At 51.1% G+C, this 27,347-nt stretch overlaps 7 protein-coding genes across 7 annotated transcripts; 5 read left to right on the top strand and 2 right to left on the bottom strand.

Annotated features, from left to right (window-relative positions):
- Positions 1 to 93: 93 nt before the first annotated feature.
- On the top strand, positions 94 to 1,057 carry BO83DRAFT_422230 (uncharacterized protein; the record flags this gene model as incomplete). Its single annotated transcript, XM_025535029.1, has 2 exons — positions 94 to 640; positions 696 to 1,057. The coding sequence occupies 2 exons, from the start codon at positions 94 to 96 to the stop codon at positions 1,055 to 1,057; spliced, it is 909 nt and encodes a 302-aa protein (XP_025393195.1).
- Positions 1,058 to 1,365: 308 nt separating this feature from the next.
- BO83DRAFT_442824 (DEAD/DEAH box helicase) lies at positions 1,366 to 4,601 on the bottom strand (the record flags this gene model as incomplete). Its single annotated transcript, XM_025536425.1, has 8 exons — positions 1,366 to 1,554; positions 1,611 to 2,031; positions 2,087 to 2,533; positions 2,586 to 2,747; positions 2,800 to 2,971; positions 3,021 to 3,501; positions 3,558 to 3,740; positions 3,798 to 4,601. The coding sequence occupies 8 exons, from the start codon at positions 4,599 to 4,601 to the stop codon at positions 1,366 to 1,368; spliced, it is 2,859 nt and encodes a 952-aa protein (XP_025393196.1).
- A 2,438-nt stretch (positions 4,602 to 7,039) lies between these two features.
- On the top strand, positions 7,040 to 7,579 carry BO83DRAFT_374020 (uncharacterized protein). Its single transcript, XM_025530102.1, has one exon. The coding sequence runs from the start codon at positions 7,379 to 7,381 to the stop codon at positions 7,550 to 7,552; it is 174 nt and encodes a 57-aa protein (XP_025393197.1). The 5' UTR covers positions 7,040 to 7,378; the 3' UTR covers positions 7,553 to 7,579.
- Positions 7,580 to 8,225: 646 nt separating this feature from the next.
- BO83DRAFT_3928 (uncharacterized protein) lies at positions 8,226 to 8,939 on the bottom strand. The gene has a single exon (XM_025532954.1). The coding sequence runs from the start codon at positions 8,694 to 8,696 to the stop codon at positions 8,259 to 8,261; it is 438 nt and encodes a 145-aa protein (XP_025393198.1). The 5' UTR covers positions 8,697 to 8,939; the 3' UTR covers positions 8,226 to 8,258.
- Positions 8,940 to 12,069: 3,130 nt separating this feature from the next.
- Positions 12,070 to 13,442, top strand: BO83DRAFT_302417 (DNA-binding E3 ubiquitin-protein ligase SNT2; the record flags this gene model as incomplete). The annotated part of the gene is made up of 2 exons (XM_025527150.1): positions 12,070 to 12,832; positions 12,934 to 13,442. 2 exons carry the CDS (start codon positions 12,070 to 12,072, stop codon positions 13,440 to 13,442), a joined length of 1,272 nt encoding a protein of 423 aa, XP_025393199.1.
- Positions 13,443 to 22,624: 9,182 nt separating this feature from the next.
- BO83DRAFT_3976 (uncharacterized protein) lies at positions 22,625 to 23,649 on the top strand. Its single transcript, XM_025533200.1, has one exon. It carries the CDS (start codon positions 22,887 to 22,889, stop codon positions 23,511 to 23,513), a length of 627 nt encoding a protein of 208 aa, XP_025393200.1. The 5' UTR covers positions 22,625 to 22,886; the 3' UTR covers positions 23,514 to 23,649.
- On the top strand, positions 23,575 to 27,345 carry pdeB (3',5'-cyclic-nucleotide phosphodiesterase PDE2). Its single transcript, XM_025533215.1, has 2 exons — positions 23,575 to 24,821; positions 24,887 to 27,345. The coding sequence occupies exons 1-2, from the start codon at positions 23,786 to 23,788 to the stop codon at positions 26,872 to 26,874; spliced, it is 3,024 nt and encodes a 1,007-aa protein (XP_025393201.1). The 5' UTR covers positions 23,575 to 23,785; the 3' UTR covers positions 26,875 to 27,345.
- Positions 27,346 to 27,347: the final 2 nt, after the last annotated feature.

The following is a 27,347-nucleotide window of genomic DNA, read 5'->3' on the forward strand; positions in this document are numbered from 1 at the left end:
CTCATTCATCGGCGTCCTCCCTGCCTGTTACGGCAACGCCCCTGTCGAACACAGCAATAACTGCGTCTGAAGGACCTGAAACGCTCTTGCATGATGATATTCCCCCCACCCATCCTCTTCGGCCTAGCGGTGGGCATAGCATCCATTGTGCCAACCATCGCGCAGTCTACCTGCAACGGCCAGGCTGACTACTGTGATCGCCGCTATTCCAATGTTACCCAGGTCGGCGCCCACGACAGCCCCTTCGTTGGATCGCTGCTCTCCGATAACCAAGATCTCAGTGTCACCCAGCAGCTGGACCTGGGAATCCGCTTCCTCCAGGGCCAGACCCACAAGTCTGCACTGGACGATACCATCCTCCTTTGCCACACGTCGTGCCTGCTGGAGGACGCGGGCAGCCTAGAATCATTCTTAACTACAGTCAAAACCTGGATGGACAGCAACCCGGATGAGGTGGTGACCCTCCTTCTTACGAACGGTGATAGTTTATCGGTCTCACAGTTCGGCGATGTCTTCAACAGCTCCGGTATTTCAGACTATGCATTCGTGCCGAGTTCGTCTCCAAACACTTTGGCCATGGATGAATGGCCGACCCTACGAGAACTGATCGGAAATGGCACGCGGTTGGTGTCTTTTCTTGGTAAGCAGTAGCCAGGCAGGCGTGTCCTGAGAGGCTTGTTTGACCCGATTTCCAGATTATGGCGCCGATACTTCAACTGTTCCATACATCCTCGACGAGTTTGCGTACTTCTTCGAGACCCCTTATGACGTGACGAATGCGACCTTTCCCGACTGCAGCATTGACCGGCCCGCTGGTGCGTCGGCCTCTGGACGGATGTATATTGTCAATCATTTTTTGGATGTCGACATCTTGGGGATTCTCATTCCCGATAAGGACCATGCATCCGACACCAACGCGGTGTCGGGGTCTGGGAGCATTGGAGCCCAGGCAGATCTGTGCTACTCCATATACAGCCGCTTGCCCAACTTCATCCTCCTGGATTTTGTCGATTTGGGTGAGCCGATTGCGGCTCAGAATGAACTGAACGGTGTCTAGAACGCTTATTGTCATCCTTCCGAGCAGCGTGGCTCTGGATTTACCAACCTCATTGGCATACTATGTAAATCTAGCAGTGTTCTATCAAGTATCTTACCATTCGGGGTATAATGAATCTGCCGTTCTGCTCATCTGTAAAGTCCCAACGAGGCCAGACCTCACACTGCAAGGGAACGTATAGATCTATCGTTTAGACGAAGTCCTTTAGTCCAAAATGTCGAGCAGATAGCGCCAAATCGCCCCACTTTAACTTCCAAGACACTTCGAAATTGTTCACTCGTCTAATTCAATCTGCATCTCGCGTTCTGTTATAATTTTGGGGTATCTAGGTTAGAAATGCCGGGCTGGAACAGTAGCAGGTAGCAGAATCTTCCATACGTACCCCAAATCCTGTTGGCCGACGCAATAATGACTTCTGCCTTAGCAAGCAACTTCTTCGCATAACGCTCGGCCTCCGCCGGGTGCAGCTGGTTTTTCTGGGTCTTCCGCGGGTTTACCTGTAAGTTTTGGTTAGCACAGCGTCATTACACTCTGCTATCAAAGCTTGTCATACCATCATAAGTATAGGGACAAGGTCCTTTGCATCAGCCTCTGCCAATGCTCTTAGATTGCGGAAACCATTTTCTCGGAGTAACCTGGCCGTCCATCCCTTCACGAAGGTAACCTGAGCCATTTCCAGCAGATCAGCGCGCGCCCCAGCCTCCAGACGATCTCGCATATGATCCAAGACTGCCGCAAGCATGCCCCAGTTCATTCGCTGGCAAAATTTCACTATACCCGCAGCAAAGCCATGACATTGTTGTGCCAAGGTTTGGACTGCTCCCCGCGGAATCCGATAGCGATTGGCTACTGCCGACAATGGCACTTCGTTACTCAAGTCCCGAAGTTGAAAGGCCGTGTACGCTCTGCGATAGATCCTGGCCTGCTTAATCTGTTCTGGCGTGTTCTCCTTGAGCGATGCCCCACTTTGCGCCCTATGAAACCGTTAGCGCCTTCATGAACGATCAAAGGGGTTGTGAGGCAAAATACATCGTATTCACGAAACCTGGACTGACACCAACGAACTGCAATGCGCGTAGCCCACTCTCATCGAGGCTGTCCAACTGATCGCGAAAGATAAGCCAATCGATCGGAGTTGCCGTGGCTGCTTGCAGGGGCGTGAACAAGTAGAAGATGTGCATATCGCCATCCATAACGAATGCTTGCAACGCTCTTCTCAACTCCTCGTAGACAAAGAGACCGTCTTCGGGCGCAAACGCCGAAGCCACTACCGCTTGGCCAAGTTGTGTTGATGAGTACGATTCGTCGTCGTTCAATTGTACTAGCCCCTCGGTGGCTAGTTCTTGCAGCGCGGAACCCATGATACCGTAGGCTACCCTTTTATCCACCGTCAGGTACAGAAGGGTACATCTAACGTATTCCTTGATAGCATCGTGACCGGAGACAAGCCCGGTCGCAATAGCTTCCAATAGTGCCCTTGTGGGAGGTGAGCTATCCATTCCTCAGAAAGAAGGAGTTGAGAACTTACCTCTTGAGTCCCCTCTTCTCCGGGGCTAAGCAACTTTCGATGGCGGGCATTTCTGCTTCTAAGAGGTCGCAGACCGCTTGTAGGTCGCTATCCCCACATATCAGGTATGTCTCACCTGCCTCATCTTTCCCTTTGCGGCCAGCTCTTCCACACATCTGTCGCCTTCGCGAATATTAGCCGATAGCACACTATATCCACTACAAAGGCACCTTACAGCATTGCGGGCCCTACAAGTTCCCTGCCCATGCGTGCTCCATTGATAATAACCCTCCGTGCAGGGAGATTGACTCCAGCCGCAAGACTGCAGGTCGCTATGAGTATACGCAAGACACCTTGGTCGTATGCCTGCGCTATCAGTTCGCGCTCCTCTGCTGTCATTCCTGCATCTATACGATAGCTTAGCATATGCGTGGAATCGATGCGAATGGTACTTACGGTGGAACCCTACTCCTCTCACGAGCGTCTTTTCGAGAACCGGGTCCAAGCCGCTAGGCAGACTGCGTAGATCAGCAAGCAAATCTAAACGCTTGCTGAGTTCATCTGTGTTCTCCGCAGGTGCTGGCATTGCTTCGCTTATAACAGCTGCTTGGATCTGGCACATATGCCGACTACCGCAGAAAACCAAGGCGCCATGCCCGGCGTCGGCTGTGTCGATTGCCAGAGCTACAGTCGAATTCGTCATGGGATTTGCAAGCTCGCGGAAGGTTGAGGGGCGAATAACACGATCTGGAGGCATGCATTCCATGAAAGTTGCGTTGGACATCGACTTCAGCTTAGAGATCGTTTGGAAAAGCTGCCTCGAGGTTGCTGCGGGATAGATTGCATTCTCATAAACCAGGTAATCATCAATCGGTATTGGTCGGTATGTCGACACAAAGTAAGCGGCCTTCATCCACTCAGCAAGCATTTCTGTGTTCTTGGACTCGTCAGAAAGATAGCCTTAAGGCTTGCGAACCGAGTCTAAAATCATACCGATAGGGTGGCACTCATGCCAATGATTTGGGTCTTCTGTCGCAAGAGGAGTAGTTTGGTGACCATGAGTTCTAACAAATACCCGCGATGTTCATCATCCAGCATATGTAGCTCGTCCAAAACGACTACACCCAAGTCGCCAATGCTGCATTCTTCAATGGCGGAATTGATTAAAGAGTTCGCCTATGTGACAACTATCAGGGATGATTCGTGACCTCGAGGACAAAAGACTTAACGCACCTTCTCAATTGTGCAGACAGCTATGTCTGTGTCTGCCCAGGATGCAGCAGTCCTGCTTCCACCATAGTACCCAGTGACACGGATCGATCGCTGGAGCTTGTTCCACCGGTTGTGGTACGGTTTTTCATTGGCTGCTTGGTCATCAGCATCATGGGTGATTTTCTCGACATCCTGTACGATGCGTCTGAGCCACTTGAGCTTTTCTTGTACCAAGGCAACATAGGGAAGGACAAGGATAGCCTTGCGTCCGGGGTTCTCAATGATACGCTTAAGCATCAAAACATCGGCGACGAGAGACTTCCCCCCGCCCGTGGGGGCTGTGTAGACTAAATGTCGGTCGCCCTTGAGGAGGCCTGTCGCTAGAAGGCATGACGCCTGCCACTGGTAGATACTGCGAAGCCCAGCTGCGGCAAAGTTAGCCACCAGTCCTGGAGGCAAGCCATACGTGGGGTGATTCAAGGACAAATAAGGATTGTGTGCCGGATCCTGGTCGGTAGGGAACACATTCAGCTGTTGACCACGACACGCCGCCGGCGTCTCAGCAACCGGATAGATGTCACTGGCGACCAGACGGGCCTTGGGAAGGATGAACGAGGGGCGGATAAAATCTACCGACCGGCCAACCGCACTAGAAACAGTCGTAGGATGTCTGACTCCCACTGGCCTGTGATCATCGTCTGCAGTAGGGTCCGGGGGTCGCTTGTTTCCAGCCAATGGGACTACCTCGAACGTCCGCTGGCGGGCAATATCGACGGATGTCTGAAAGCCATAGGTCTGAAATGGCTGCCCAGGTGGTGCAGACATACCTGGGCCGACGTTTAGACCTCTTTACAGCTATGGCGGCTCTCGTGGGGCTCCCATACGCAATGAAATTCATGGAAAGTATAATATGGTCGGAGAGTGCCCAGGCAACATTGCAAGGATGGCTAATCCCGGTGGGACAAGAACTAGCTTAATATAAACGAATCACAACAGAAATGAGAGGAATAGATACCCAAGCGTGTTAAATACTCAGCCAGACCAGATATGACAGTGTTGATGATGGTGATTATGGCGGCAACCATGCCAGAACCTTGGCGAGACAGACCTGTTTGTGGGGGTGATGGTTCTGGCAGGAACGCGGGTGCAACGCGCTCGTTTCGGGAAACTGCATCCCATCCAGTAACTAAGTAAAGATGTGGGTGACCCATCGGCCTCAGGCACCACACCCCCGATCTGCCTTCTCGGCGAGCCTAAGGCCGCTAGGTGATACTTACGTACATTACATACTACATCCTGCAAAGCCTGATAGGCCCGAGTTATTCTGCTGTGAAATGAGCAATGAATAAATAGCATAAATCTCATACCCAAGATATAATAACCCAATGATAATATCATAGTGACAATTAATATTGATAGTAGTAGGTGTGATGGGCTTTTTTATTTTTCTGTTCCCGTGCGGAAACGTTCCTGGATCGGCTCACCCGCTAATCGGAGCCCTGCTGATCCGCCAGTCGAAAGGAATGACTTACCCAACGGAGGTTGGTCGTGTGCTAGTCAATAGCGGCATGCATCTTCCGTGGGCAAGTGGCACTGGCCATATGGTGCCTAGCAGCGTCCCCGGATATGATCATTCCTCCCCGTACGGGCGAGGGAACTGAAGTAACGAGTCCGGCAGCCAAAATATCAGAAGCAGGAATATGAAATAAAGACAATGGCGATCGCATTGATCACCACTGATTTCGTATGTACTTCGATCAGTCAGTAGGCGTCCAGTGTTCACTAACCCGGGCAATACCACCCTGCGACCCAGTTGGGGGGCACAGACGTTAGAAAGAATCCAGCTGCCACGCTATTCCTTCTTGTCCCGCGCGCGCTCTGCAGACTAAAGGTAGGTGAGTAAGCAAGGGTGGCCGGAGAAGAAGCCCGGCTATCAGAACCCAACATTTATTATTGATCGCTAGTTGAAGTTCATGTTCACCTCCCCCCCTCTCATACATACCTTCCGACAAGCATCGGGATACTCTTCTGGGACAGTGGAAACTGCATAAAACCTGCCTCCAAGAAACAAACTTTCACTATGGAACTTACCGCATTAATATGACAATATTTCTCTCTGAGCAACACGATTGTCTCGTGCGGGCTGGCTGCCTGGGGTCACCTGACGATTAGGATCATAACAGCTTCTTGGCTACGGAAGAACTAAGGTAAGGCCAGGCAGCCTCCGACTCCATACGGAGTGCTAGAATGCGGACCTGCGCAACACGAGTCTGGCTGACCGAGTATTATTTTTCATTTCTCATTATTGACACGCCCCTTCATGGGTTGGTTCATGTGCATCCTCTCCTCACATCCCGCGTTGCGAGCCTCTTGTGTACAGTCATCATTCCCATGAACCTACCATGCCATGTATAATAATAGTGAATTGCCGTGGACATTAACTTAATAGCTCAACTTTTATCCTGGGAAAGCTCCGGCTCAGCTCTATCTACACTGTACATGGTCGTTTGCGCTGAAGTGGCCAGAGTGTCCCAGGTAGACGGATACCTCGGGCCAAAGTGCCATTCTTCTTCAACATTATTGAACCGGAGGGCTATGGGCCCGAAAAAGAAAAGGAAGGGTGAAAAAAGGAAAAGAAACGAGGGAAAAAAAAGAGCAAAGAGGGAAGAAGCCCACACCCCCCAAGTGATCCACCCACATGTGGCCACTCACGCTTAAGCAGACTTGATCAGACTTACATTCCCGTACACCGTATCATCATAATTCATGACAATTAGGGTGGTTCTTCCTCACACCTTTACGAGTTTTGTTTTGAGCAATTTGCAGTGCTCTTATTTCAAGGAGAATTCAGCGCAAGAACTCAGCTATCACATATAAGACCACGGGGGCTTACCTGAGCTGACCCTGATCTTGTTGTTCATGTGTACATCGTAACACATTAGTTCGTTCCTTCCTAGGGCCCTCTGCAGGCACTAGTCAGTTCCGAGGTGCCAGACTCCTTCATACCGTCCCCATCAGAGTAGCGCGCTCTTTAGCATCGGACGATCGAGTCACTTTGCCGCGTCTGCACCTTACACGTTTTGGACGGTCGGTTGGGTTAAGTAGAGGCAGCCGAGCATTATAATTGGGGGTTGTGTTTCCGGTCATCAGATGATTATCATGAGGAATTAGATCACTGGGACCTTCAAACTGTAAATTCCTAATTTCTCTGGTTCAAGAATCGACTGCGATTTAAATTAGCCCCCCAGGTATCGACAACTATCTCATCGATTCTAGTAAGACGTGAGCGAGTCGTGACAGGATAGTGCGTCCGGCTTGGTACTACACTGTAGTAGCTGTCGGTTTTGGCATTTGAAACACCAGAGCCGACCAACCCCGGTCAATCTACCTTTGACGGGGAAAGACTATCATCTCCAAGCCACTAGACCATCCACCGTACCTAGTTATTGCTTGCTATTTGACTACCAGGTCCTATCTGGAGATACCATCAATACTTGGTAGGAAAAACCACTATATGGCCACCTCTCAGATGCGGGGTGCAAACCATTTCCATGTTGCTTGGGTTAAAGGAAGGGTAAGTGCCAGCCTTGCTGAAGGCTGTAATGTGGCAACAGAATCAGGACGTCCAGCGCGGCAACCAAGTCGCAGTCTCATTGGACCAGGTTGACTGGCGGTTTCTGATCCCAGGAGTTTCCAAGGTCACTCCGTTGGTCGCCCGGAGACCTGGGATGCCTTCCTGTTGGGCTTATCGAGGTGATGGTGATGATGTAACTTAGGCCGGCTTCAAATTGATCGACCTCGTAAAGTACGGGAATAGTGATTATCATTCCTCCAGGCACTTGGGGGAGATCCAGATGATTGGGACAGAATTCCCCGGAGCACTGGTCATCATCCGAAATATCTACCTAACCTGCTGCCATCCGGCCGGAACGTCCCTTCGGATGAGCCAAGACAATTGAAAAAGGTAAAAAAAAAAAAAAAAAAAAAAATAATCCTCGCACCCAAACGATCCGCCGTGGCGGGGGAAATCCATAGTGAACCATGAGATAAGGAGTAAGTACCTTACTACTTTAAGAAGTTGTTGGCTTGCTAGGATTAGGAAGGCGAGTTGAAGTGGTATTCTATTATGTACCCTAGGCCAGGCGCTAAGGGTTGGGCCAAGTTCCCGGTCTGGTGGACGGATTACTGTTATCATCACCTCATCGCCGCAGCTGGACCACATGCGCCCACTTCTGCTTCTTTTGCAGCACAGCGACAACCGCCGTCAACTGGATATCATTTCCACCTCTCCCGCGCGTTCTTGAACGGCTTGTCCCGGCAAGACTGGCCTCGCAGGCTAGGATCACACGGAAGTGATAGGAGTAAATTTCCGCACCGGAGGGATGGGGCCGTCAGTTCAGTGGCCGAGAGTGGGTAGGTTCACATAAGAAGACCCCGGGCCTGCCTGAGGATCGACTTTGTGTCGCTGCTAATCACCACTAGTCAATTAGCATTGCAGGTCGAAGGGAGCCATGGAACTGGCACCCTCCCTCCCTCACCCTTTTCTGTCTTGTCGCTGAACCGAGTTTTCGGTTGTCCGCCTAAGCTAAAATGGCTTAGCATTTCCAGCACGTATCCATGCCTCCAGTCTCCGGTCGTACAGGACCACTTCTTTGCGCCAACTTGCCCCTCCCCTTCCCTTAGGTCAGTCAGTAAGAAACCACCCCCGGGAAAATCTCTCGCAGCATGGACCGTCGGTCCAAACTCAAAGACTGTGAGAAAGGCGAGTCCGGTACCATGTTTCAACCTCGATCGCCTTCTGGCTGGCCACCTGCTTGCTAAGTACCGTCGAGTCGCCTCTGCAGCTGATGTAGTAAATGCTCTCCGCCTACGAAATTTCATACATGATGCTGCTGCTGCTGCTGCTGCCACTAACACCATACATTAGCCGCTATATTTAAAGCAACTAATCTGTTTTAGACAAAGAATTCATTTCAGGTTCACGCGATTTCATTTCCGATGTTTGTTGTTGTTATCATATCTTTTCTATACAACTCCACGGAGTGATTCACCAACTTTGGAGGAGGGGGTTGGGTGTTCTGCAAATAGGAGGCCCTGATTAAACACCCCCGTAACAATGCGGTATCACTGCCACGAACGATCTCCCATACCATGCCTTTACTCTCCAACAATCCCCCGCCCATTTTCCAGCTTGAGATCATACATGACATAATTCAAAAATAGTCGTTCTCCATATTAATAGAAGGAATAAAAAAAAGGAATGGGGGAAAAAAGAACTGCGAGAAGAAGAGCCTCGAATCTTTTCTTTTCGAAATTGTCCAGCCGACTCTGCTCCTGGTTACGATGCTGACGCCGTTTCCGTTGTCCTAGACTGAAACAGACGATATCCGCTGCGCCTTCGATGGCATGGATGGGTCCATCTGTCCACTCGGCACTCACTGCACAAGGACTTGGCGCTCTGGATTTCAGATCCAACGCGCATGCGCTGCCCTACGTGACAACATTCCTGCCGTGGATTCGACATGCCCTCTCGCTGGTTCTCCTGGCCACACCTCATCTCCTACCTGCAGTTTCTTTTTCCCATGCTATCCATCTTACTTTAACTGTGTATTGACTGCCCGAATGTAAGTAATAATGGAGGGAAGGAGAAGGACAGCCATAGATCCAGAGTATAATAATGAATGAATGAATGAATGAATGAATGCATGACTGGATATGCGGATGAGTTAAATATGAATGAATGCAAAGATCGTTTGACCCGTCTTTATTATTATTGTTATTATTATTATTATTATGATTATTATTATCATTTCTCTTGATCATTTTCCTTCGGTTCTCTCCCCTCCCGTTGCCCTTCTCCCCTTTGTACGTCCCATGTCCTCTTTCTTCTGATTATTTTTATTTTTCTTTTCAATTTTACCCTTTTTCTTTCTATCCTTTCTACTTCCATTTTTCCCCTGCTGCTTAAATTTAGGTTTCCAGGTCCCTCCCCCATTCCCCTTCCCTTCCATTCCCATTACTCTCTCCCTCTCTTTCTCTTCCCCCCCCCCTCGTTCTTCAATCGCCATGGCCCCTCTCTCCCGATATCATCATCATTCTTTCACATTCGGGTCTTTCGGCCCACACAATCCCCCTCCAAGGGCCAGCGACTAATATCCGAGGGAGAGATCTTTTACTAGTACGAAAGTAAATCCACTAAAAACCCAGCGTCCCGACGTAGATCACCCAACGGGTCAAACACGCCGCCGCCTGGACGAGCAAGGGGAGCAAGGTGCTATAAAAATAAATCCCGAAGCCCAGACACAGACATCCATTCATACATACATCCATACAACCATGCATCCCACATAATACATCCATTGTAGACTGTTGGAGTAGGTCAAACTTATAGATATTTTTTGGAAAGAGTGGGAGGCAAAAAGTAAAGCGAGCGAAGGGAGGGAAACCTGGGTACTGTCCGAGCTAGGTATCAAGACCGGTTGAAATGGCCGGGATGGGGATGTGCAGATAGGACGAAGAGCCGATAGAGCAGGTTATGCGCCAGAGAGGAAAAGCGAGAGGGAGGAAGGGAAAGCAACTATTCATCTGGTTCATGGGAGTGGATGGAGGATCCGTCATATTAACACATCGGGACTAGGGGCGAGGACGTGGACTGGTCGGGATCCTCGACGGCTTTCCTGATTCTTTCTGGTCTCTGTCTCTCTCGCGCGCGCTCTCGCTCTCTCGCTTTCTTCCTCTTCCACTCCTACGACTACTTGCTGCTGTTGCATTTCCATTTGCCTGTCCTTTTCCCTTTCTGACTTTTGACTCGCGTTTCCTTCCGGGTCACGAACGAACTGCCAGTTTGGTTACTATTGCTGCTGGCTGCTCTCTTCGCCTCCCCTCTCTTTCTCTCTGTCTCTCTCCGACATTTACACCCATCCATCCATCTTCTTCCCTCTTCCCTTTCTTCCCTCCCAATCCCTCCAAACTATCTATCGATCCCCCTCCCCCTTCCGATCAAACTACGCTTTTTAAGGCACAACTGCTTCTCTATCACTCCTACAATCCTCTCTCATCACAACGTCATCTCCCATCCCATCTGGATGGATTTGTGCTTTACTTCCATGCTTGGGTAGTCCCGATCCAGCATACATCATCCTCCATCAATCAATCAATCAATCAGGTCCCTACTAGTGCCGATTAAACGACGGCTCTTGTATCTAGCTTCGCTACTTGCCTGCCCCTACAACACATTACAGACTGAGTGACTCCCATAACTTCCTGTGGTCGTACTTTTCTGCCACCTCCGCCGACTGGAGAGATCTGACTGGCTGGTGGTGCAAGTACTGACCTTATCCTGTGCTCACCCCACGAGTCTCCCAACGCCCTAAGTGGCTCTACTGCTTGTTTGGCTTCCACCGCCGCTAACCTTCATTTTACTACTCCGACGTTTCCAGCGACCCTTTCCCTTCTTTCTTTCTTCCCTCACTCACTTCTCTCAATCTCTCACTTTCACTTGCTTTTCCCTTTCTCTCTTCCTCTTCCTCTTCCTCTCTCGTCTCTTGTCTCTTTTCCCTCCTCCCTCCTACATTCTTTCTTTCTTCCCTCTTCTCCTTTTGGCCTCATCGTTCATGCAGTTCGGCAGTCTCTCCTCTCCGCCGGTCTGCTTTCTTCCTGCTTCTTCTTGTTGTTCCTCTGTAATCCTTCCGCCCCGTTCGGGTTGGTGTTGTTCTTATCACTTTCCGGAAGCCTGTCGATCTTGATATTCCGCACCCTGTGGGCGTTTTCCAATTTTTGCCCTTTTAAACACCCACCAATCTTGACCCTTTCGGCGCCCTTGCGGGAGTAACTAAAGTGAATCGGACCCGACAAGCAAAGCTGCTGCCACTTCTCCATTACATTACGCTTTCTGGGTTTTGGCGGGTACCATTGATTGACGGTTCCCCAGTTGCTTCGGGCAAATATTTGCAGTGCGAGGCCTGATCCATTTTCCCTTTTCCCTCTTCTCTTTTTTTTTTTCGTGTTCCCTTTTTTTTTCTCTTTCCCTCTGCCTTCCACCCATCTCATGAGGGATCGACTCTCCGTCCCGGCCCGTTGCTGAGCTTTGCATCTCCGCGTCGTCCCCATCCAGTTTGGTGTTCCCTTTACTCTTTCTATCCTGTGGACATTCAAACGCCAACCAACAACGCCGGAGGTGCATCGCCCACTTCTTTTTCTCTTACTTCCCCCCAACAACACTACCCTTTTCTCTTGGTATTATACATCTCCTCTTACTTGAGGCTATTTTGGGAATTCCACTAGAGGGTTGGCCATGGCCCCGGACAGGTCACCATCCCAAAAGGCCCCTCTTAATCCCGGGAAACCCAACTCATCGTCGCCATCTGGCACATCCCGTCGAATGCCCACCCCTGGCCAGACTTCCCGAACGGGGTCGGTAGAGGCGCCCACCCCCCAAAGTGCCGCCACCGGCAACGACCTCACATCTCAACCCATGGCTGTCAGCGCGTCTGCTTCAGACGTCACCGCGACGGAACCTCCCAGCGCGTCGACCACCCCGGCGCCGTATGGGACTCGCTCCAGAGGTCGCAATGCCGCTCCCCGCCCCAATTATGCGGAAGATCGCGACATCGACGTCGACCTGGAGATCGCCCAACCAGTTTCCAAGTCCGCCAAACGAAGTAGCGGTGTTCCCGGCAGCTTCGTCAATGGCGTCAAAGCCGACAGTGAGGAGCCCGTCTCATCGGCAACGTCGCGGAAGAGTCTAACGGCGGTCAATGGTGCCAATGGCGCGGCTGCTGCCAAAGACTTGATTCCTGGCACTTCTTCATTTTCCGCCAAGTTCGAGGAGGGGGCGGCACCGACCTCAGCCAGCTCTTCGTCCAGGAAACGGAAACAGCCGGCCAGTTCCACCACTAATGCTGCGAGTGGGAATGCAGCCAAGAAGATCTTTACGACGGCCCCAGGACTAGCGTACAACCCGGCCGAAACCAACATGGTCAGTTTCGAAAGCCGCGGTGCCTATCTAAAAGATGGCAAACTCAGAGCCGATGACGGCACAACCTACGCTGTCAATGGTGAGATTCACCTCCTTGATTTTTTCTCTATTTTTCTATTATGTTTTTACTTGATAACATTGCTGCTGTGGCATAAAATTGTACTGAGTATTCTCATCTAGACCACGTCTACCTGATCTGTGAACCGCCGGGGGAACCGTACTATCTGGCACGGATCATGGAATTTCTGCCCTCCAAAGATGCGCCCTCCGGCCCGATCGAGGCACTGCGGGTGAACTGGTATTATCGCCCACGTGACATCCAGCGCAAGGTCGCCGACACGCGTTTGGTCTTTGCCTCCATGCACTCCGACACATGTCCTCTCACATCCCTACGCGGAAAATGCCAGATCCAGCACCTGTCGGAGATCACCGACATCGACACGTACCGCAAGACCCGGGATTGTTTCTGGTACGACAAGATGTTTGACCGATACATCCACCGCTACTACGACGTAATCCCAACCAGCAAGGTCATCAACGTCCCGGGCAACGTCAAAAAGGTTTTGGACGAGCGCTGGAAGTTCGTTCTGGTCGAGATCGGACGACGGAAGGAACTTACTAGCGCCGTGAAGACCTGCAAGCGCTGTAGCTTGTACGCCGCAAGGTATACCGATCCATACTCTTTATGATGGGCTGATTCAATCATACTAACGTTGGAATAGCAATGACTCGGTTGATTGTGCCGTCTGTCACAGCACTTATCATATGTACTGTGTTCGACCGGTACTGACGAAGAAGCCGGCCCGTGGCTTTGCTTGGGCTTGCGCAGCGTGCAGTCGCGCTCAAGAACGAAAGCTCGAGGCACGGAATACTCCGATATTGGGTGAGAATCAGCCGGAAGCTGATGAGGAGATGGTCGAAGAGGAGGAGGAAGAACCCCATGGCGCGACGAATGGCACCACAAGCAGCACTCCGGCACCTGTGGAAGAAGAGGTGCGTCCGGCTACAGAAGAACAGGTTGCGCAAGCCAGAATGTGGCCCTATCGCTATTTGGGAATTCACTGCCGTGTCGAAGACGCCCTCGATTATGACGACCGCATTTACCCGCGCGCCAGTTCGCGGTTGGGTCCTCGGCATCAGGCCATGGTGAATGCCTGGCCTGGAAAGCCGGTGGAGTATGTCAAGCCTATCGACATCAAGAAAAAGTATATGCGAGGATCCGGAGGTCGCAAAGATTCGAAGCTTTCCAAGGAAACTGTGGCCGCCATCGAAGCCGCCAAACAGGAAAAGGCCAACCGACCGAAGTGGGTCATGGACGAGCCCCTAGGGTACGTGCGGCGCGGCGAAGACGAACCAGTCACTGTGGGCGGGAAGCAAGTCCGCACTGCAGAGCCAATGTTCAAGATGCCCACTGCAGACCAGGTTCCATCCTCTCGGGGCGAAGACGACGCGCCTGGTTCCCATCTCAGCCCCGCCGAGCGGGAAAAGTTCGTGGACGATTACATGGAACGCGCCAAGGCGTTGGCTCCCCAACTTGGGGAAGAGAAATACGCTACTAATTTCCTCGACAAGGCTCTTGAACTCCTTTACTCTAACAGCTTCAATCCCGACGCGGCTCTGGCAAAGTTGAAGACGATGAACAAGTACAAGGATCTCAAAGAGCCGCATCTACGCCCAGAAGAACTGAAACTCTTCGAACAGGCAGTTTCCAAGTTTGGATCGGAGTGGCGGAATATTACCAAGTACGTGGGTACTGTGCCTCACTACCAGATTGTGAGGTTCTACTACATGTGGAAGAAAACGCCGCGTGGTCGTCAAATCTGGGGCGCCTATGAAGGCAGACGGGGCAAGAAGGAAGCGAAGCGAAGCAGTGCGGCGAAGCTAGTGGACGATGTGGCCGACGATCATGATGACTCGGCATTTGATAACGACAAAGCCGTCGAAAAGAAGCGTGGGTTCCAGTGCAAGTTCTGCTCGACGCGGACCTCCCGTCAGTGGCGGCGCGCCCCAGGTACTGCGCCAGGCACTACTACCTCGAGCGAGCCTGCGTCGAAGCAAAAAGATAAGGGATCACAACTGACTGTGGCCCTATGCTTGCGCTGTGCATTGCTATGGAGGAAGTACGGTATCCAGTGGGAAAGCGTCGATGAAGTGGCCAAAAAGATCGCGCAAAGTGGTAACAAGTCCTGGCGTCGCCGAGTAGATGAGGAGCTTCTGACTCAGCTCCTCGTCTCCACCGAGACTCCCATCAGTATCAACAGCGCGACTGCAGCGACTGCGGCTTCAATCGGCGTCCCCGTGAACGCTAACCCACAGGTGCAGCAGGAGACTACAAAGAAGAAGGGAGGGCGGTCCACCGAGAAAGACAGCGCCGCGACATCGACAGCCACTTCCGTGGAGCCAGCTCCAAAGAAGAAAGTCGCTGCGGACCGCATCCCTGAACCTCCACCAATCGTTCCCGATCCCCCTAGGGCCAAAACGCTCCCATGCTCCATCTGCAACAAGATGGAGCCGGAAGGCGACCAGCATCTGTCTTGCCGAGACTGCCGCCTGACCGTGCACAGAAGCTGCTACGGTGTCAGCCCGTCGCGGAACTGCGTCAAGTGGCTTTGCGATATGTGCTCGAACGATCGCGACCCCATGATCTCGACCACGTATGAATGTGTCCTGTGCCCGGTGACCTGGACGGAGCATGAATTGATGGAGGCGCCGAGGTCGACGCACAAGAAGAAGACTGAACGTGACCGGGAGAAGGAGCGGCTGGAAAAGGAGATGGTCAATGAAGCTATCAAACTCTACCGGCAAAGGCAAGAGGCCGTGGGCAAGCCCATCGGTCCTCGAGAGCCATTGAAGCGAACGGCCGGCAACAACTGGGTGCATGTCACGTGTGCCATGTGGACGCCAGAGATCAAATTCGGCAACGCAAAGGAGCTCGAGCCAGCTGAGGGATTCAGTCTGATCCCAAGGGATAGGTGGCGCGATGTGTGCAAGATCTGCAAGAGCGATAAAGGCGCATGTGTGCCGTGCCATTTTAACAACTGCAACGCCCGTTTCCACGTCGGTTGTGCATTCCAAGCGCAGTACAAGTTTGGGTTTGACGTTACCCCTATCAAAAGCTCTAGAAGGGATTCTGTGAACAGTGTACGGCTAGGAGAAGAGGTTGGATCGGCCTCGGCGGGGATCTGGTGCCCTCATCATCCAGTGTCGGCGACGATCCATGAGATCGGCGAGCCTACAGAAGAAGAGGGTGTCAACGCCCTGCGGCGGTATGCCGAGGCATACAAGCAAGCCGATCTGACCTTGACAGGAACCATTAGAAAGGCGGCATATGTGCAACAATTGGTCAATGTCTCACATCAGACTGCGACACCTTCCGCGAACCGCCGAGTCTCCTCTGTTCACAGTGTCACGGCACCCCCGGTGGTCTCAGCGGCTCCAGCAGCACCAGCAGCTTCGACAACGCCAAAGGACAATCACAAAACACCAGAGGATGCTCCGGATGAGATGGTGATCGATTCTGAAAATCATGCCCCCCGGCCTGTCACTGATACTGATGTGACGAGAAAGTGTGCGCGCTGCTCGAGTTCCTTCAGCCCCAGATGGTGGCCTCTGGATAAGTCGCGACGCACGACCGGAGTCGACCACCGGACGCCTCTGCTTAACGGGGTTGGTCTGAATGATCCTGTGGGGTCTCGGTTCAGCACGGCCTCTGCAAGCCCTCCATATCCCCATCAGACTCCATCCCAGCATGGTCTGCCGCGCCTGAACGGGGAGTACAGTCCAGAGAAGACTGCTTTATCGGCGGTCAACAGCGAAGGATCGCAGACTTTGTACGAGTGCCACAAGTGCCATCTTAAGAAGCCGGTGGCCCAACCCCAGCCATCGCCCGAGCCTCGTCCATCTCCCTACTCAGCACAACGCCCGGTCCTGCCTGCGCCCAAGCTCACCGAGTACCACAACCACCCGTTTGGCAATCACCATGGCCATCCGCCGCAATCTGGAGTGCTTCCTAGACCGATGGGGCTCCCTCACGGCGGCTCCGAATGGCACCCCGGCTATGAACAGCGTCCGGCGGATTTTGGTGACAGCAAGCTGCGCAACGGATTGCCTGTCCCTGGCTATCGGGCAGCAGCACCACCGCCGCCACCACCACCGCCCGCACACCATATGAACGGATTTCCGCCCACCCCCTCTCATCATGCTCCACCGCTATCCCATTACCCTCCGGGATCCCATGCTCCTCCCCAGCCATTCCCCACGCACCAGAGTCCGTATGGACCTGTGTCGATGCCCTCGCCTCATCTTTCCCATGCGACAGGCCCTCGCCCATATGCTCCGTCGGCATCGCCTCCGGATGTACAGGCGACAATGGTCCGGCACTCGCCTCAACATTCGCTGAGCGCATTGAATGGTGGGCCCCCGCCACGTGTCTACTCTGTGGATCGCGTGCTTGGGGCGCCAGCACAGTCGCCGCCCGTCTCACAGGCACATATGGATCCACGAGGACCGACGCCTCCGGTTAAGCCAGAAGACACCCCGGTTATACCTAGCGCCGCCAGGCATACCACGGCCAGCGGGACGAATGGCGGGTCGGGGGCTAGTGCGAGTCCGTCTTTGAAGAATTTGCTTTCCTAGGACGCGAACATTTCTTACCTGCCACTGGTATAGAAAACTCACTCCGTGTATTATAGCGCTTTCTTTTTTTTTTTTTCCTTTTTCTGTTCCCATTTCTTGAACCTTATGCATCATTCTCTTATTGCTTCTTGATTTGGGGTCTGTTTCTGTCATGGCATGGTTAAAAATGGGGATTGGGATATTATGAGCTTTCTCATCAGCGTGATTTTAGATTTCCACTTATGAAGTGCGGTTGTCTCTTTGTGTTATTCAATTTCTTTTACTTTTTTTCTTCTGTCCACCATCTATCTATCTATCATCTGGCTTTCTCCAAAGTCTTCTCTTGTATGTTTTTGATAATCATGAGAAGGCGCATACTCGAATGTTTTTCTGAATGCTGTGGCTACAACCAGGATCGCATATTGCATGATAAGAAATACTCAATACAATCGAATACTATCATAATAATAGCCCAAATCCAGCCATCACATGTTCATTAATATACTCTATTATAGCTATACTAGTATACTAGCCTGATATACTCTAAAGTAGTTAGTAGTAGTGGCTAGTTAGCTAGTTGACTGACTCAGATCCTGCAGCCAACCCCCAGCACCGCGATTCATGACCCATTGACCAATCCCATCCAAGTCGATAGTAGTCATGCATGCATGCAGTGGCAAGAACTGCTGCTGCTGCCTATCAAGGCAGAATAACTAACATATACCTGGAATTCAAGGTGTTAATCTAGTAGATTAATGCGGGGTAAGTAACTTCTAGTGGTTAGTTAGGTCCTGATGTAAGACACTGATTTTCCTGATTTTCCTGCTGCCTACCACTACTACTACTACTGCCGAGGCTATAGTTTAGCTGCAGGGTGATACGGCATGTCTTGTTCTAGTACTTAGTCTCTTATCTTTGAGTTATTGGGAATGATGGATTGAATCTGTTAGGGGATTGGTTGGTGGTGGATGTGTTGTGTGTGGCTGTGCAATGCATTAGTACTATTATTTGAAGTACTAGGAAGTAGAGATGATTAATTATTTGTCGGATATAGTTGGTGGTGGTTGAGTATGCTGCGGGGAGGGCAGTTAGTAGTTAGGTAGTACTTTGGTTTCCATTGTTGGAGTGGGGGATATGTATGTAGTAGTATCATGGTGATCATGACGATGGTGGTAGTAGCGTAGTGTGATATAGTATATGCGTAGGTGAGGTGGATTGCATATAAGTACTAACCTTTTTTATCATTATGGTGGTACCTATATATACATCAGTTCGGAAGTATATTTCCTTTCCACAGTTTATACTATATATATATATATATTGCATCCTATATTTAGTCTGTGGTGTAGTGAGTAGTGATAGACAAGAGGTAATACCTCCGAGCGAAAATTCCATGAGGATTCTATAGTATATTTCTTATCTCTATTCTGGATAGATAATTGCAAATGAAAACTACCGCGGCGAATGTTTTCTCCTTGCATGTGTTAGTTAGATAAGTTACCACTTAGTAACTGAGGATTGACCCGTGATCTTCTTCCTCCCCCGGCCAGCCCGTCCGCGGTCGGGGAACTTTGAAACGGCTGTATACAGGCATTCTGATTGGTGGGATTCGCGAACGAATCGGCAAGGCGGGATTTGCATTCCTTCAGTTTTGAGTATTATTAATCATCTGTCGACCACTTTGTGAGTTAGTTATCTGTTGGACTTAGTTTGTCTCTTTGTATCTATAGTCTGGATGTAAGTTAATACCATAGAGTTATAATACAGGAATAAATAAAGATATTAAATCACATTCTTTAAGTCATCATCAATAATACCCTTAGTTATTAACTCTGATATCGTACAATCGTAAGAGGCTTCCGCCATTTCTCGTACGTAGCCTGCCGCACAGGGTTCTCATTTTCCTTAACCATGGGTCAGCCATCACATCATCCATCCATTCCATTTTATGGAGTGGTTAGTAAGTAAGCAGTGTGACTCAACAACGCCCCCTTCTAACTAACTATAGCTAGTTAGTTAGAAAAGGAGGGAAAGAGTCGACGTCACCTGTGGCTGACTGCTGCTGTGCTGTGCCAATTGTCCAGTTGCCACTTGGAGGGGAGGAGGAGGTGGTGGTAGGGTAAGGGAGGGGTGAACTCATCCCCTTTGGCTTTCTGTGACCAAATCCGCATGTATAGATGGTGTAATCACAACTACATAAGACATGCTGTACTGTGATCACGGAATAGATCACCTATTTGAGTATAAAAGCAATTATAATATATACTTTTAAGTTGGATAAAAGGCATAAAAAGTGCAATACCGACAGTGCCAAGGCCAGTAGACTAGGCTGCACTCTGCAGTCTGCAAGCTGAGAGCTGAGAGTAGACCGCCATGTGGGAATGAATGGATGGGGGGTGAGAGAGAGAGTGTGTGTGGGAGATGTGTGGATGAACGGAAGGATCGAGCGGACAGACGGGATAGGATGGAAGTTCTAGAAAAAAATAAAAAAAGATGATGTGTGTGCGCGAGGGAGGGGAGTCAGTCAGTCAGTCAGTCAAGTGTCTGCCGAAGGAAGGGAAGGAAGGAAGGAAGCGGGCGGGCAGGGCGGCCAGAACAGCAATCCACATCCATTCATTCCTCATTGACCACCTACTAACCAGTAAACTAGTCACTTTTAAGGTAGGTGGTTAGGCTGTTACACTGACTCGTTGTCGGTGCTTTGCTTTGCTGGGAAACCTGTATTTGTTTAGTATCTGGGCCGTCGTGTCGCTTTGTGGCTGGCGATCGACGGGACATGAACCCTTCTCTCCCCCAGGGTTCGTGAGTTTGAGAGTTTAACGGTGAGGGTAAAAGGGAAGTACTACTTAGTACGACATCCAGAAATAAAACATAATATTATCAATGTGTGGATTCAAACAGTTAAGTAAAATAAATTGCACAATAGTAGTACGTACCTCAACCCAAGATGATGGGAAAAATGGGGTAACCGAATTGTTGATGTCATTTGCTTAGTTTCAGTTTCCAGGGTTGAATTAGAGCCACTTTGAATCAAGCCCGCTCATCGTCATTTTAGCCGGTATCTAATCTAGACCCTCGAAAATGATATTGAGAGCAAGAGTAATTTGGGATGGCCGAAACATTTCCTCCCCGGTGATGATGATGACGATGAAGAAGATGGAGAGGACAAGTATGTTTAACCAGTACAAGTTAGTGTAGTGAGCGTGCACCAAGTGATTGAATAATAATAATAATAATAATAACAACCAGCGCAGGGAAATTAAATCATCCCTCCTTCCAGCGCCCGGCTAAGGCGCCAAGCCCCGCCCGGGAAATTCTAGAAAACCAACAGAGTCCAGCCTGGAGCTAATGAGATCGCTTGCTTAAGCGTCATCTTTCTCCACTTTTTTTCTTTTCGTTCTCTTTCTGTTTTCTTACTCTCTTTTCGGGTTGCCTGTTTTTTTTTTCCTTTTTCCCTGTACTGTCATTTGTGGTTCCTTTGGTTCTGGACGGGCAGCAACTGAGGGGGGGTTTACGTGTTATGTGTCCTTAATCTCTCCACTGGTTCTTGTGGTTTCTTCGTTCAGGGCAATTGAATCATAGTAATCATAATAGTCATTATTATTAGTATTAGTATTTATAGTATCATTATTATAATACTCATCGGGCATAATGATACCTGAATAAATACTAATTTAATCAATTTATTCTGTGTTTGTTTTCGTCCTCATTAGGTTGGTTAATGAAGGTGGAAATTCTCGGGTGGTGCAATGGTAAGTCACACATTCCTGCAATGAATCTGCATCCTGGCGACTTCCATGGAGGTTCTAGTCGAATTCCTTACATCGGTCAGCCGAATACAGGCAACAAACGCGGAGTCCAGATGCACCACCAAGAAAGAGAGCGAGCGAGAGAAAGAGCAGGGAAGTGGGGAGGAACACACAGCCGATCGTACCTATCTAGCTTAGACTTGACTCAGGTCAAGACTCGACTCTAGTAACAAAGCTAAGTATCTAACCCGGGATTAATCTGTTCAGCTCCGAGGCACGCCCGTCACTAGTCGGAGGAGTCGATTGCATGGTCAGATCGTCCCCATCCTATTGGAAACCTGAAACCCTCGAGGAGAACGGAGTCGGAGGAGACAGACAGACACTCAGACACTCAGACAAATAGTAGGCTGAGTGGCAGAGTCGAGGCTGTTTGGTCACTTTGGTGATAGTTGTTGTTATTGTTATTGTTGGTTGGCCTGATGTGTATATGTGTGTGTGCGTGTGTGTGTGTATCGGATCTGTAATCACATTACCATACGGATACCCACCCGCAGCCTTCAATTGGATCTGACGACGACGACGCAAGCCTGCCGTGCCGCAGAGCTTCTGGAAGACTGGCAGAATCCGCAGGAATCCCCAGCAGCAGGAAGTACGAACCTTGTTGAGCTTGTGGTGGTTAAGTTGCTGTCGAAGAACTCTCTGCTTATTTGTAGTTTACTACTAGTTAGTTTATAGTGAGTAGTAAATGAAGAAATGTTATGTCAATAGCCTGTCAGTCACAAATTGTGTCTGGTTTCTCTTCATCTTGACTGTCAATCAAGACTTCATCTTGGGTTCATCTGGGGAATTCTGCTAGTGATTCCAATTCTCCATCTTCTGCCCGCATTGTCCACGAACCTCTTTTCCCTCTAGTCTCTAAGGTCTTCCTTCTTCCTCTTCCTCTCTGTCTCCTCTCCTCTCCCTCTCTCCTCTTCTTTCTCTTCCCTCTCGGTCTTCTTTCCTTCCTGCTCGGTTCCTCACCACCACCTACTTACCACCCCGGTCATTCTCTCATCTCTCCTTCTTTCTTCTTGTCTCTCTTTCTCTCTCTCTCTCTCTCTTTTTCTTTTCACCCTTTTCTTATCATTCCTAAATTCTTTCTTACATAACTCAAAAAAAAAGCTTTCCACTCCATCCACTGTTCCTTTGACATCATCCGTGTCTCCTCTCTTGACATCCTCTCTTATCTCCAACTCTCTCACTCTCTGACCCTTGGGTCCCTTTTCCCCTTGATTTCCCCACGACCACCACCACCACGATCTACTGATTTCATATTTTATTCCCCGTTTTTCTCCTCCCCCCCTCCCTCGAATTCCGAGAAGTGGCTCACTGGGGATTAAAATTTACAGATCCCTTAAAATATCTCTTATTTTATTTTATATATTGATCACTTATTTTTACCCTTTTTTTTTTTTCCTTAACATTTACCTAATCCATCGTCTTTTATTCTTTTTTTTTTTTTTTTTTTTTTTTACTCTGCCACAACCCACATCCCAGCCCAGACCCGACCCGGTCGAACCATCCACCCAAGCCAACCTTCGCCCACCCGTGCGGCCCCTTCGCCCTCTCCTCCCGATCGATCTTCTTTTCCCTCTCCACCCTTCTTCTTTCCTCAAAGTCTCGTGTCATCTTTTCTCCGTCTGGTCTTCACAGTGGCCCACCATGACGCCCTAAGTCTTTGGTTCTTTCTGGGTCGCGAATTTCGTCGCTTTCATCTAGCCGAATTCTCGCATGTGTCGCGATCTCTCTGTCTTCCCCCGTTGGGTCGATTTCACTCGGGCGCCATCTTCCTCCCCCCCCGTGGGTGACGAACTGACTACACACCACCACCACAACCACCTTCACCACTACACACCACCACTACTACCACTCCCACCTCTCTCACCATTGACCGAATTCCTACCATTCTCTTCGCCTTCTAAATTTCCTTCTTACCTCTGTCGACTCTCTTCCACACCTGTGAGTGAAACAATCCTGTGTGTTTGCGTGGGCAACTGCCTGTGTATGCAGGTGTGGCGATCGCAGCCAACCGCCGTCTGGAGGCGTGCATGCGGTGCCGGTGCAAAAGAACCCGGTTGTCTCAGAATGGGTTTTGGCTGGTCCTGCACGTTACCATCATTCCTCTCACCCCCCACAGGGTCGAAGGATTATCGCTCATTCTCCTGCTGGACAGCTGCAGCCAACAAACTCATTGTTCAACTGCGCGCACCCCCCTCGACGGCGGCTTGTCGCCGTCGCTCATCTGCTTCGCTGGTCGCTGCACACTCTTCTTTCTCTTTTTGTCGCCTGCTCCTGTCGGCGCTCGCATATTCTGCAGACCGTTGCGTCCAGTCTCTGACCCTCGCTGACCCAGTCTAGAAACCGATTTAGAACCCAACTGTATAACGTCACCGATCGCAAGTCTCTCCCTTTTCACTTCGACTTTCTCAACGCTCCTTCGCTCCTCTTTGTACCGTGTACCGGCCGTTCGTTCCTCCTTGAGATTTCTCGACCCTCCCACACCACCTGTACTACTATATCCATCAACCATATGAACCCGAGTTCGGACCGGCTAGGCTGCTATATATTCTCCTCTCACATCTGTTATTGTCCTGAGACTTGACATTCCGGAGTGGAGAAACCCCCCCTAGATGATGGGTGTTTCAAATCCAACCGACACCATGGATGGCATCGAATGCTCTGCAATCTATATCGACCACCGTGTCCGATCAGAACGCTGGGTGTATCAAGGTACTCCGGAGGCACCGGCAGGCGCGGAGTCGGATTCGGGAACAATCGAGGAACCGGAATCGTTGTCGGCCGACGTTCAAGTTCTGTTAGGAGTTTGTAAACGCATCTATCTCTGTCAGGTCGGCACCGCCATCGCAAACAAGTTAGCAGAGATAAGCGACGGGGCTCAGAGTCGCTGCACACCTATCTTCGTTTTCTTCGACATTGATATACACGGCGAGGAGGCCGCTCTGCAGCGCCGCCGAGCGAGCCGTGGTTCGTGGCCCGATGTATCGCCTCCGTCGCCGGCGTCCCTGCGTCGCGGTTTTACATTCACCTCACAATGGGAAGGGGCGTACGACCTGAAGTTGCTGTCAGGGTTGTCCGCGGACATCCAGGTTCAGGATGGCCCCAATGTGATCGTTCCGGTCGCTGTTCTGCGCCCTCCCTTCGCCGACCCCACTAGCGCCTCCCCGGCCGACCAACCCCGTATTCCGTCTTTCCCTGATCCTCAGCATATCTCCAAATGCCTGGATGCTGGTGCCGTGGACGTGTTAGTAACCCCGTTGGATAGCTGTAGAGCTCAAGCTCTGGTTGTCCAGGCGTACCGGACTCGTAAAACGGCTCTCCGGGAACAGTCGCGCTTCCTCTCCCGAAAGAAACTGCGGAAACACTCGTGGGTGGGCGTCAATGACGAGCAGCCCTATGCGTATCTTCGAGAAGCCATGGTCTCCAAGCTCATGCGAGGCATCTGCAATCCCGAAGAGGTTATTGAGGAGTTCCAGGACCGGGAACTGGACGTTCGTCCGGACCGCGCGGATTTTGTAAGAGAACATATTGCACAATGGGGTTTTACCGCCCATGAGTTTTCGGACGACGAATTGGTCTTGGCTGCATTTGAAATGCTGCAGCATGCTCTGCAATACTCGGAACTGGAGCAGTGGCAGCTGACACCAGGTAAGTAAATTGCCGCATAAATTGGTTTAGTGTAGGTCAACTGACGACGGGACTCCCTTTCCTAGGTGAACTCCGCACGTTTCTTCTCGCCTGTCGCGCCTCATATAATTCCTTCGTTCTCTACCATAACTTCCGACACGCGATCGATGTGTTGCAATCGGTCTTCTGCTTCCTATTGCACATCGGCGCTCTTCCCCCCTATGGGCCTAATAGCCCGACGGTCGGCGACAAATGTCCGATCGCGTCCCTCCTCACTCCGTTTGATACCCTTACCCTTTTGATCTCCGCCATTGGCCACGACGTCGGCCATCCGGGCGTGAACAACTTCTTCCTGGTCAAACTGAATGCCCCGCTGGCACAGCTATACAACGACAATTCAGTCTTGGAGGCATTCCACTGTGCTGCCTTCTCCCAGATCCTGCGTCGTTACTGGCCGACCGCATTCAAGGATCGACAACTTCGCAAGCTTCTGATCAGCTCTATTCTCGCCACGGACATGGGAGTGCACCAGAAATTCATGGAACGGTTGGGGTCGCTCCAGGAGAAGTTCCACGAAAACAACCGGACTGTGGATGGGTGGAAGCCCCAAGACTTGGAGCTTTATAAGACACTGCTGTGTGGGCTGCTGATCAAATGCGCTGATATCAGTAACGTGGCGCGCCCGTGGGATGTTGCGGAGAAGTGGACCCAGATCCTGCAGGAGGAATTCGCCAATCAGGGCGAGATGGAGAAGGAGGTTGGGATGGAGACTGCACTATTCGGCGGCCCACCGGAATTAGGGAATATTTACAAGCTCGCCACCGGCCAGATTGGATTCATGTCGATTTTCGCTTTGCCGCTGTTCGAGGGCGTGTCTGACATCCTGCCCGACCTGAAGTTTACAGTAGAGCACATCCGCAGCAACCAGTCGAAATGGCATTTCCTCGCCGACATGGAGAAGAATCGGCAAACCCTGCAGGCTGATCTTCGTCCGGACGACTTGGTGTCGCCCCGCACTCAGAGTCCCATCCCAAGTTTGAGGGGCCTCCACGCGCCGCTAGCCATCAATAGTCCGAAAACCCCCATCAAACCAGCCCTTCCGACCAGTGAACCCGCGAGTCGGCGGTCAACCCCAGATGATTACTTTGGTACCGCTCCTACCCCGCTGGGCTCGGACGATGCGCCCAGCGACTATAATGAGAACACTATTAGTCCCGTTGTTTCGCCGGACACGCCGGGCCCGTCTATGGACATCACCGGGTGTTCGATGCCGTCGCCAGATGAGGCAGCCTCTCGCAGATCTTCTGGGGTCATCCCTGAGGGCCAGGCCACCACGCCTTCTGCTCGTCTGAGCGACAATATGGACGGTTGCTCCGACGCAATTCGTGCTTCGAGTGACCCCACCGTTCTGGCGGCTGTCCTGTTTGCCAATGGCTCTGCTGCAGGCAACGGCGACACGTCGGGTCGCTCCAGTGCTCGTAACAGCTCCGTGGAAGGGAGACCGAGTAGCTCACGACATGGGCCGCCTAGTGGTCGACGCCAGCACGCGAATACAGCCTCGTCGGGACGCACATCGGGGCCCTCGAATTCACAACGGAACAGTTGCACTCGCACGCACAGCGTCAGCACCTACAGCAACAACATGACACCGATCTCTCCGTCTACGAATGCCACTAGTTTCCTCAGCGTGGACAGCGATGACAAGGGCTTCCCCCGCGAAAGCATCAGTCGGAGTGACGGCGAATGGGACCGGGCGTACACGCGACCGGCCACATCGAACCACCCACAAGTCAGCGCTGCGTACCCGAGCACTCGCCGGGCTTCCGATCCGCACAATTACGATGCTGCCAAGGTGACGTCGCCGGTGGGGAATGGGACGAGCAGCTCGGCACAATCCACGACGACGACTGGAAGCATGAAAAACGATGGGCGTGGGCCCCGGTGGGACGAGCACGGGTCCAAGGAGCACGCACCACCGCGCAAGCTGCCGAAGCGACGAAGCCGACTGCGGTTGGCGTTCTGGAAGCGGCGCACACATCACTCGCATCAGCACGAGCTGAGCGGGGAGACGTGATGGCCCGGGAAGTTGATTGGATTTCAGTTTTCTCTTGTTTTCTCGTTTGGGATGATTCACGGTGTTCCTGGCGGGTTGGATTTTCGCGAGTGAGCAAAACGAGGGTTGGGATTACATGGGCACATATGAATGGGAAACATTCTGGTGACGACTCTGGATTTTATGATGGAATTGCATGATTTGACGACCGGCTCGGTGGATATAGCTATATCTGAGCTTTTGACGATGATGCACAGCCAGATATTGCGCTGGTCTGCTGGCATGGCACTTTACTTCTTCGATACTCTTCTTTTTTTTCCTTCTTCTTCCGATCTTTTTTCTCTTCTTTCACTTCACATAATCCATTTTACACATTGACCGTTTCACATTTTCATTTGTCACCATACAGAGGCGGGCAGGACGGGGCAACTAGAGACGGGGCGTGGACTGGCGTTTTGGAGGTGGCTCAGGCAGGACTGTACTTGATATTTTGT

This window comes from Aspergillus eucalypticola (assembly GCF_003184535.1).
Source record: "Aspergillus eucalypticola CBS 122712 chromosome Unknown BO83scaffold_1, whole genome shotgun sequence".
NCBI classification, from domain to species: Eukaryota; Fungi; Ascomycota; class Eurotiomycetes; order Eurotiales; family Aspergillaceae; genus Aspergillus; species Aspergillus eucalypticola.